The sequence below is a fragment of the Thamnophis sirtalis genome, unplaced genomic scaffold, assembly GCF_051295495.1.
Source record: "Thamnophis sirtalis isolate CommonGarterSnake01/CBP01778 unplaced genomic scaffold, rThaSir2_p1.2 scaffold_5, whole genome shotgun sequence".
Lineage (NCBI taxonomy): Eukaryota > Metazoa > Chordata > Lepidosauria > Squamata > Natricidae > Thamnophis > Thamnophis sirtalis.
In genome coordinates this window covers 24308433-24320283 of record NW_028261385.1, presented here as the reverse complement: position 1 = coordinate 24320283, position 11851 = coordinate 24308433, and the positions used below count along the sequence as shown (strand labels likewise).

The window sequence follows — 11851 nt, the reverse complement described above, 5'->3', positions numbered from 1 at the left end:
GTTGAATGACCCGCATAGTGAAATGCCCTAGGACTTGGGGAGATCCTTCTGCAGTTTTCTTAGGGGAATTAAATAAACTGAGTCCTCTCTGAAAGCAGAGTGCTCTTGCAGAGAAGGTGACATATGTCAAGTAACAAGCAAAACAAATATTACAAAAAATTTCCCCACTGCTCTTTTGGAAGAAAAGGGTACAGTGATTGTATAGCCAAGGGAAGGTTCTGGCCAGAAACCTGTATTAATTAAAATGATTAATTTATATAATTCCCATTCCTTTCCTTTCCCTCCCCCTTTTTCTTTCCTTTTCCCTCCCTTCCCCTCCCCTCCTCTTCCCTCCATTTCCCTTTCCCTTCCCTTTCATCAAGCAGAAGAATTATAATATTTCCAGATGGTGGAAACTCTTTGAGAGGCCTACCAGCTGTGCAGCTATTAAAAACCTAGGAGCACTGCTAGATGAAGAAAATGTGACTATATTTGAGTAGAGGAAGAAATTATGTTTCTTAACGGACTTTAGGGCAAAGATCAAAGCTCGAAATTCAACCCCTAATTTTTCAAAAAGTGTTAACTGCATATGTTAACTGTATGATTAATACATTAGATAATACAGAATAGAAGTACACAGCATTCTAAACCCCAAAACACAATTGGGGTATTTATGCAACCAAAATAAATTTATAACTTAAGTAAAATGTAAATTTTAATTTATTTATATTAATATAGAAACGTAGAAAAGTGAAAACAGAAAAAGACCCGGTGGTCCATTGAATTTCCCCTTTAAGTTTTTTGTTTGTTTTATTTTTAATTAATTATTTTTATTATTCATTTTTATCTTATTATTATTAATACAGTATTTTTATTTGTTCCTTATTAGTTCATCAGACAGGCAGTCAGATGTTCAAACTGGATTTGGCATTTTTGTTTAAAGTTTAAAATTTTAATATAGTGATAATAAATACATTATGCTATGGTTTTAATGTGATCCATTTCACAAAATATTCTAAGACAAAAATTATAAACTACCATAAACTACCAAACCCACTTTAGCTTAGAATCATAAAAATAGGCCAGGAAGAAATATTGGAGGTCTTCTAGTCCAACCTCTTGCTCAAGGCAGGAGTCCTTATACCAATCTATGATCCAGAACAAATTCTGAGAAGTTAGTTGAATGCCTTTTGAGAATCCAACCAGGATATCCAGACAAGGTGGTGGTAGGGCAAAAAAGTCAGGATGGTGGTTGCAACTGCAAGTTCAAACCCTTTAGATATGTTGTACACGCATACACACATTGATCACACAATCACGGCTTCCATCTTGATACTTTGACTCCAATCCTCACAGATAATCCTCTTTATCATGACAACAATCGGGCAGTATTTTGTCAAATTTTGTCAAGAGCCAAGGTGGCGCAGTGGTTAAAAAGCAGCACTGCAGGCTACTGCTAGATCAGCAGGTCAGCGGTTCAAATCTCACCGGCTCAGGGTTGACTCAGCCTTCCATCCTCCCGAGGTGGGTAAAATGAGGACCCAGATTGTTGGGGGCAATATGCTGACTCTCTGTAAACCGCTTAGAGAGGCCTGAAAGGCCTATGAAGCGGTATATAAGTCTACTGCTATTGCTATTGCTATTGCTACAAATATTTTAATTTTTCCTTTCTTTTATAATTGCACCTCCATCCCTACACTGGGGCACCTGCAGGAAAAGGTTTTAAAAAGTCAAGATGCAACCACAACCCGCCAATTGAAACGCCATAGATTTTTACATGTATTGCATGCCCAATGTACTTTAAAAATCAATTACGCAATCATAGCGGCCATTTGGCTTTTTTGACCTCTCTTGCAGACACCCTTGCTATCACTGATGTCTAACATTGCCCATTGGCATCATATGCACGTGCATTTTTTCTCCTTTAGGCCCAGTCAGGTATTGAGGGATTCAAAATGAAAACAAGGAGAGAAGCAACTTAGAACTGAGGAGAAATTTCCTGACAGTTAAAACAATTTATCAGTGGAACCACTTGCCTCCAGAAGTTGTGAATGCCCCAACACTGGAAGTCTTTAAGAAGATGTTGGATAACCATTTGTCTGAAGTGGTATAGGGTTAAATGTCTAGGCAGGGGGTTGGACTAGAAGACCTGCAAGGTCCCTTCCAACTCTGTTATTCTATTCTATTCTATTCTATTCTATTTCACAGCACTTTATTTGTTAAAGAATCTCCACCTTTCCTGTTGTTCTTTAAGAGTTGGGTCATTGATTCTTGGGGCCGTGGGGCTGTTGGGATTTGCTGCTACAAGAGAAAACTATAATAAATGGAAGATTGCACCATGCATGGATGCCTCCTGAAATGAGTACCAATGGAAAACATGACAAGCAGAGAATAGGAGCAGGGGAAAATAAATAGCTCTTGTATTTATGAGGCTATGTGAGAAGGTATTGAAAAATATAGAGATCACATTTTAATGCAGTGTAATAGTTTGTTGACTTCACGTCTTCTGTGCTTGTTTATTGTGTATTGCCTTGCGGCCTCAAGTCACAAGGTCTTCTAATTCTGCCTCAGACAGGAATGACTTTTGCCAAGCAAAACTCACCTCACAGGGTTGTGAGGAAAAACAGGAGGAGGAAGTAATATTAGGTATGTTTGCCACTTTGAGTTATTTATATAAATAATAAAGGTGGGATAAAAGAAAGACATGAGCTTGAATTTTCTACAAATTTGAAAGAGATGAAAGAAGGATCAGCTGTGTTTTGTTGTAAGAGAAAGAGTGGACAAAAGTTTACTTCCTAAAGTACGCCATTTATTGGTTCAATCATTATAATAATGATTGTTTACAGCCAAAAAGGTTCCCCAATCCTTATATTTTGCTTTTTTAAAACCAGAGAGACCATTAACTGTGCTCATTGCAATAAATGTTTGCAAGCCTAAGAAATTAATGCTATGTTTTAATACTTGGAAATATTAAACGATACCAGAAGCAGCTTCGCTAGGTTCAGGTTCAGAGTTGATTAATTTAATGAATTCTAGGGAACAAATTTAATGAATGCTAACCAGAGATTTTAATGACAAAGAACACAGAGATTAGATATTGCAAATGGCTGTTTACCTGCTGTTTTAATTCTTAATATCGATAGAAACTGCTCCCTGATTTGTATAGAAACAATTATTTTAGCAAAAATAACAAGGACCTTTTTTTTTCATCTTTAGCAGAAATCTGAGGGTTTTATCAATTTATTTAGATTCACAATTATTGTCAGAAAGGAAGACGTCCATACACCTAGAATTCAAGACTAGGTTGTTTCTAAGTCACAAAACAGAAAGAAATTACGAATTCAAGCAAGAAACCTCTGGCTAAGTTTCTATTACGTATACGCATTAGTAATACATTGTATTACCTGGATCAATATTTTCCCAAATTCTAATTAAAAATATCACAGACTAATTTTTAAACTGTACTTTTGCTATTCAGTACATGATAATTTGTTCCGTATATTTTTAAGTTTTATCACAGATCCTCTGAAATGCTGTACTATTAGTTTAAAAGCTATTATTATATACTTCAATTTCAGTCTGTCCACCTCGTCTTCTTTTTGCAGTACAACCATTTTCCTTCCTACTTTTTCTGATGGAGGGAAGGAGAAAAAAATCCATTTGGGGTTTCGTAATTTATTAATGAATGAGGACCCAATTTTAAATCAGGAATCATCTATTGGCAAATATAATCATGCCAATCAGATAAGAACCTTGAAATGAGTAAATCTGCTCACAACTGAAATAATGACTTGAGAAAGTTTTTTTGCCTACTAAAAGTCTAATTTGCATTAAATGTTGCTCAATTTTTTTCTCTAGGCTTTGATCTCATTTGACCTGGGGCTGTGATGACGAACCTGTGGCACACAAAGCCCTCTCTGGGGCACACGCACCATCGCCAGCTGCTCTTCTGATTTCTGGCGCATGCATATGCGTTGCCCAGCTGATCTTTGCATGTGCTGGAACCCCTCATCTTTGGGTTTCCGATGCTCATGAAGACCAGCTGGCTGGCGTGCATGCACGTGGCAGAAACCAGTGGCCAGTGTGCACATGCGCACTGGCCAGCTGGTCTTTGAGTTTCTAGGGGTCTGGTATGCACACACATTCTGGTTTGGGCACTCAGCGCTGAAAAGGTTCGCCATCACTGACCTAGGGTTTTGATCCCTAATCCCCTATTAAAAGTGTTCAGGAATCATAAAGCTGAAGTGTTCATCACTCAAGTGCTCCAGAGAATCCCTGAACTTTGTGTGATGTTTTCTGGAGGCGTGGAATTAGTTTCACCGGTGCCACAATCAGAAGTGTGGAGTTTTTGGAGCTTTCTGTACTTAGTTGTTTGCTTGTGGACATTTCATTATCTAACTAGGTAACATCTTCTGTCCATTGATGACGTTACCTAGGCATGTGATGAACCATCTCTTAACAAACAACCAAGTTCAGGGAGCATCAAGGGCCCTGTAGTTCAACTCTGAGCTACATATATTCTCTTCTATTGGTTCAATCAGAAGTTCACAAAGAAGCCAAAAGATATCCTGTAATATTTAGAGAATTTTTTCACCTGCTGTGTCTTACACCTATGGAATTTATTTTTGATTTTTAAAATGTATTCAATAATTTATATGCTTCCTTTTGAAACAGATGGAAAGATGGAATAACAGCTCTGGAGATTTTCAGGATGCTAGAATTTCCATGTGGAGTCTTTCATGAATTAAATGAATCAAATATTGTTTAGAATTCCCCAGACCAACTTTTCCCGTAACCAAAAGAATATCCACCTTCATTACATTTGGGGCTATATAGTCCTCCTAATATATCTTACTGTGTTTCACCAGTGGGGGCAGTAGAGTTCATGAGGCAATTTCACCTTCTGTAGGTCAGCCTTTTCATATCTGAGTAACCTGCAGACCTCATAGGATCACACCACGTATGTTGATGAGGATTTTGCATACTTTTCTTGGGGTTTTAACTGTGACATTTTACGGTTTACAGAATGATGTGAAAGAATTATTTCAGTTTTCAAAAGGTATCTCGAGGGCTACAACTACAGAAATTAGGGCCTCTGAACTAGATGAGTGGGACTATAATTCTTAGAACCCAATCTGGCATATCTATAAGCAGAATTGGACTGCCTTATTCTCAACAACAAAAATATGTGGAAATTAGGTCTGCCAATCATGCTTTATGTATTTCCCCGGATTTCATTTATATTGCATAGAAACAACATGTAAAAATGCATCTGCTGACAGTACAGTAAACTATCTTTTTTGATATTGTCCCCTCCCCCTTCATTGTAAAGGTTTGATAATAAAGTATGCAACAACATCATGATGAATTAAAGAAAATAAATTTATTTAAACTTTGAGGATGGAATCAGAACACTGACATAAGGCAAGTTAAATACATAAAACAGAAATACACAAATCGTCATACTGTGGTATATTGTTTTACGTAACCAGCAAAGTACCAAAGGACATTCTGAGATTGAGGTATTTAACTAGTTTTTGGTGATGGGAAAAAAAAAAACATCCATCAAGGGAAATGTATCATTAATTTCCCTTGTCATTAAGAACGGCTTACATAGCTCTAATTGCAATAGTGCCTAAAATCAAAGGTTCCAGCTGTTAGAGAAAATACATCTTAAATACAAAAGCCAAATGCAAGCCAAAGAATGAATATCAGAAAAGTTTATTTCTGAAGCACTGACTTGATTTTGAGCAATTTTCTTCCTTTTAAGAAGCATTATACATGATTCAATCTCCAGCTAAAATGTGCATTTCTACTCAAGGCCTACTTATATAACACAGGATTAACATCGTAGCTGAGAAGCAGGTGCGTGGTCATTTTAAAATTTCTGCACCATTTCATATGTTTACTAAAGCTTGATGTCAGATCTGCTCACTTGGTATTCTTTTCATTCTAGCTGTTCTTTGCTGACAGGGTCTCTTACAACCTGCTAATGTTTCCCACCATCCTCTTTCCCACCCCCAGTTTTTCTAGTGACAATTAGCTGAGTGTGATGAGTACCTATATGGAAAAAAGAGTCAATCTTTCAAAAATGTAAATAAATGAAGCTTACATTCTTTTTCCGTGGTGGTGTCATCCCAAGCAACTTTATTTAGATGTCCTATGTGAGCTTTTTGGAAACTTCATCCTTATTTGTTTGGCCAACATAAAAACCCACAAAACGGAAGTTGGCCCGATAGCACATTCTATGGTTTATTTCTAAATAAACCAGAAACAATTGCACTACACTTGTCTTTAAGACTGAAGACTATGGCAAATACACGTAACAAGACCTTCACCTTACTTCTTTAAAACAAATCAAAACAATACTAACAAAACTGCCACCCAGGTATAATATCAACGTATTTCCAAGAAGGCAGTTATAATCTACATACTACGATCATTATTATCACAGCTTATCATATGGCCATTAATTGTAATGGCCCATGAAGGGAACAGCAATGAAAAGGAAGGATTTTTCATCTAGATTTAAATCCTTTTAAGACCAGTTCAGAGGCAAATCCTACACATTCCTCCCCCCCCCCTTTTCCAACGTTTTTTCTTTTTGGTGGGTTTCCATTATTGTGATCAGTGCAAAATATCTGCACCCTTTCCATAGGGGGCACAACCTATAATCATCTCTGAGTACCTCTGAATTCACTGCAATGTTTCCCCATTCACATTTTTGCTCCTGTCAGGGATTAGTGGCTCGGCGATATAATCCATGTTTTATGTGCAGAAAGGTCCACGGATTGATCCCTGACATCTTTTTTAAAAAAATAGACTGAGGCAATAGGTAATGTAAAAGACCTGCGCTAAAGATCTTGGGGAAGCTAAATTCAATAAGAGGCTAAAGGGAGAAGCTTTCTGAATCAGAACAAGGAACCTTTAAATGGCACAAGGCTTCCCACCCCCAGGTCATAAACTCCCAGTTCAAATCAGTAACTCTGGGAAGTTTGTGTGACATTTGCGTGATGTTTAGGAACGGGTTACCTCCAGGCAGGCTAAGGCTGAGATTAATATTAGCAGTCTGGAAAACAGCAAGGAAAAAACCCCAAGCAGACTGCATATTTGAAAAGGAATTTAAACCTCGTTTATGTAAACAAAATATAAAATTAAAGTATGTTAAGGCATACCTTGAGAAAGGAACAGATACACGTAAGGCTTTAAGCACACTAATTCTTTAAAACTTTCCTACATCGGTATTAATTAGCATATTATCCTAATTTAAAAAGTTATACTGTTCATAATACTGTTCTATTGAATTTTGTATTTTCATTCGATTCACAATCTAAAATGATGATAATTTTTGACTCTATATTAATATTAGGTTTGTTGTTTAAAATTTAAGGGATGTAAACACTTTCTTGTGAAGAACACTATTAAATCGCCTACTTAGTCATAAAAAAATAATTGTATTCCTAAAAAGCCCTCAAATTCCAAATCCATCTTAGGCTTTACTGTTATAAAACTGTAATGACAGATTGGTTTTACCAATACAAAAATATTCAATGTTGTACATGTTTTTAGTTTGCTACAAAAGGTAAAAATATGAATAGTGCTTTTAAGAAATGATCACCCCCACCCCCAGCAGCACTGCAACTTAAAATTCTCTATAGCTTTGATGGAGATATAAAAATATTTTCCTTATTCTTTTGGTAATTGCTATACTGATTGCAGCAGACACATTCCATACATCGATCATAATAATTAAACCTCAGAATGTAGTCCAAGTATAAAATATTCATGCTTGCTTACCTGAAGTATTAAAGTAGATTTCTATTTATATTAACCATAATAATGCTTTACTTAACAAAACTTTTTTTGCTTCTTTATCTAATCTTTCATTCTCCAATTCCCAGTATAAACATTTCAAAATCTTCAAACAAGCGAGCAAACAAACAAAATTCCACACTTGCTAATAGCTTTTTGAAGAAAAAAAAATGATTTACAATGCATGACACAGATACCCAATGTGTTTGGGAGAAGCCCAAAGCAACACCTATAATGAAGGACAGTCATGCTACTGAATCAGCACCAGCAACATTTGGTTAGACAATATTTACAAGACACAAAAGCAATACTGTGATTGATTCAACAACACAGGTAAAAGTGGAAAGGACTGCATCATCACCAACCATCTGAATCTATTGGACACCTTGGCTCTGGTTAAAGCATAGGAACACAGAATTCCTTTTGGGAATTGGCCTCCCCATTCACATCATAGTTAATAAATGTTCTGTGAACTTCAGACGTTTTCTGTAACACTGTACTGAATTGGAAAACTCCAACTCCATATGTGTTCTGAGCTTCAGAGAGCTAGGGATGATACAGTTTCCTACATACTAAAAAGAAAAAAGAAAGAAACCTATGACAAGATTTTGTTAAGTTGCTCTGTGCTCACATAGCCAGATGACATGATGAATTCTTTGCTTGGCACATGGAGAGCTGTTGCGTTGAGAACAAGACCTTGTGGGGACTGTACCATATGAATGGAGGTATAGTCTGCCACAGGTATCTCAGAAGCTTCCGGATCTTTTTCTTCTGCAGCTGTTGTTACCATAGCAGGGATCACAGGATGAAGGACAAGGCTATCAGTGGTCAAGTAAGCATCCTCTGAAAAGCTCTGTACTTGAACTTCTGGCTCATCTTCTTTGGGGTGTGTGACAGTGACACATTTTTTCACATCCAGCTCACAGAAATAGGCATTGTCCATGGCCAAGGTTGATTGACACTGTGCAACTGGTTCTCTCTGAGCTTCACTTTGAGTTTTTCCTGTCTTCATTTTTTGTCCTGGGGAGAGCACAACACTTCCTCTTGGTGTAATGTTGCTGACTTGTGCGTAAAAATCAATGTTCCTTAGTGAACTTTGATTGCTCAACTGGGTCTGGACTAGTGGATTGGTTATCTCAGTGGCAGGCACATGGGATTTTAGGTCCTGTTCTTTGGTTGGATTATCCAATGGCAAGCAGGCAGATGCATCGTCAAGACCTGGGATTGATTTCTCGTTGTCTTTTTGATCAAGGCACAAGAGATCCTCTTCTTTATCACTTACCCTTTTGGACTGATCAATGTCAGAAGCTCCATCACATGTATCACTTGCACTAAAATCAGTCTCTGGGACATCAGGCTCACAGCAGCTGGCCCGTCCAGAATCATCATCCCTCACTGCAAGGCATCCATGAGACTTTGTGTGAACATCACCAAGGAGCCTTTCAGTATCTGATCCTTCGGTTCTATCTTCAGCGTCATCTATATCCAGTTCAATAAATTCCACCCAAGAGTCATTTCCATAAAGCTGGGGCATGTAGCTACCATGACTTGCTAATATGAAATTAACTTCATCCAATTTTCCTTTCTGAAAACAAATGTTTGAAAATAAAACAAGAGAGTAGCAATTATTGTTGAAATTTAATCATTCATGTGCGAATTCGATATGCATGGCAGCAATATTTACTCTATTCAGACATAATTTTTAATCAGTTTCCCAATTAAAAGATCCTGCAAATTAGGGCACAAGACTTGGAACTTGGTCACCCAGAGGATGGAAGTGTCAGCATCACTCCATTACATAATTAGGAAAGAAAGACTAAGAGACTCCATGGAAAAGGAAATCCAAAGTACTTTTACTAATTATAAATGGTAAGCAAGCAGTTGCGAAGCAAAGTCTACTTAATTAGGCGCAAAAGCGATTGATATATAGAATAGCCCATTCCCCACCCCTTAGGATCATAGCTCCAGGCCAATCATAAGTCCTTCAAGTGTCAGGTGTGAGATAACTTCAAACAGGCATCACGAAGATGGAATGTCGAGGCCGTTAATCTACGCGGGAAGCTCTCACGCATGCGCCATCCGAGCATCTCGAACATCCTAGAAGACTCCTCCAGCACATCAATTAACCCCCCCCAAATACCAGCCCTCCCTCCCCGTTTCATGGCAGCTGAAGCAACAGCAAGGCAGAAGCTGACATCCGGCCGTCCCCCGGAAAAAGGCTGTTAGGCCTGGGAAAAAAAACAAACGAAAGAGACAAACAACAAAACACAAAAAGAAGAAGGAGGGGAGAAAAGAAAGTCAAGGCTTGTCGGGATAAGCAGCATAAAATTCCTGCAGGAGGCGGGGAGCACGAACATGGGATTTATCAACCCATTCCGTGTGGGAGGGAGGAAAGTGCTTCCAAGCCACCAGGTATTGGATGCAATTACGGTGCTTGCGGGAATCAAGAATGGCACGAACTTCAAAATGACGTTCCCCATCAATTAGTAATGGAGGAGGCGGAGGTTCATCTGGGGGACGCAAGTGGGAAACCCGAACAGGTTTGATGAGGTTAATGTGGAACACCGGGTGGATTCGGTTGAGGTGTTTTGGCAATTGTAAACGAACAGAAACAGGATTGATGACCTTTACAATAGGGAAAGGGCCAACATATTTGGGTCCCAATTTCTTTGACTTCTGCGTAGTGTGCAGGAACTTCGTGGACAAATAAACCAAATCTCCAGGCCGGTATTCATAGGGCTGAGAGCGTTTTTTATCTGCTTGCTTCTTATGGGCTTTATGTGCAGCGTCCAAAGTGGAGAGGGTCAATGGCCAAATTCGACTGAGACGCTCACTCCAGTCCGCAATTGAAGGGACTTGCGGTTGGTCACTAGGCAATTCGGGAATAGGAACAAAATCTTGACCGTAAACGACCCGAAAAGGGGTGAAACCCGTGCTGGAGTGAACCGAATTGTTGTAGGCCACCTCAGCATGTGGTAACAAGTCTACCCAATCGTCTTGTTGATAATTGATGAAACAACGTAAATATTGCTCAAGAACGGAATTTGTACGTTCACAGCCGCCATTAGTCTGAGGATGGTAGGTGGAGCTAAGGCCCTGGGCGGAGCCAATGCGTTTGAGAAATTCTTTCCAAAAATTAGATGTAAATTGGACCCCACGATCGGAGATAATACGGTCGGGCACTCCATGCAAAGGGTAGATGTGGGAAATGAACAGTTTAGCTAATGCCTTGGCGGAAGGAATTTTGTGACAAGGCACGAAATGAACTTGCTTGGAAAACAAATCAGTGACCACCCATATAACAGTATGCCCCTGGCTTTCGGGAAGCTCAACAATAAAGTCCATAGAAATCTCTTTCCAAGGGGCAACCGGGCGAGCGACAGACTGGAGCAGTCCTTGCGGTTTCCCTGGCGGTTTTTTGGCGGCAGCGCAAACTGAGCAACTGGCAACATAAAGTTCAATGTCCTTTTTTAAAGAGGGCCACCAGAATTGTCTCTTCACGAGATGTAAAGTTTTTACGAATCCAAAATGACCCGCCAATCTGGAGTCATGAGCGCGACGAAGGACCACGAGTTGTAGGGACGCAGGGATGTATAATTTAGCACCAATCCACGGTAGATCGTCCCTCATGGTGCACTCGTCCCGATGGTGCAGGAACCAGTTGTCGTGAGGAAGAGCTTTTTTGAGGTCAGAAAGTAGATCGTGAGGCACCTCCCTCTGTGCTTGGGTCTGTTGACGCGTGAGTACCGGAGCTGCTAGGAGCGGTTGGACGATACTCAGTTTAGAGCAATTATATTGAGGTAATCTGGACAAAGCATCCGCCATGAAGTTCTTCCCTCCCGGGATATACTTTAGAGTGAAATTGAAACGCTTGAAATATTGGGCCCATCGCATTTGTTTGGGGGAGAGACGACGAGGCGTCCGCAACGCTTCCAGGTTCTTGTGGTCAGTCCACACCTCAAACGGGTGTTTAGCGCCCTCTAGGAAATGGCGCCACGTAGCCAGGGCCCAAAGGACCGCGAAAGCCTCCTTTTCCCAAACCGCCCAACGCCTCTCCGTG

General features: G+C 39.3%; 1 protein-coding gene across 4 annotated transcripts in view; it reads right to left on the bottom strand.

Annotated features, from left to right (window-relative positions):
• Positions 1–7896: 7896 nt before the first annotated feature.
• The window catches only part of GHR (growth hormone receptor), a 149280-nt gene continuing 145325 nt past the window's right edge, over positions 7897–11851 (bottom strand). For all 4 annotated transcript variants that reach the window (XM_087715461.1, XM_087715464.1, XM_087715462.1 and 1 more), the window contains one exon: positions 7897–9376. In XM_087715461.1, coding sequence (XP_087571587.1) covers positions 8387–9376 — 990 coding nt within the window. In that variant the 3' untranslated portion in view covers positions 7897–8386. The remainder of the gene's footprint in view (positions 9377–11851) is intronic.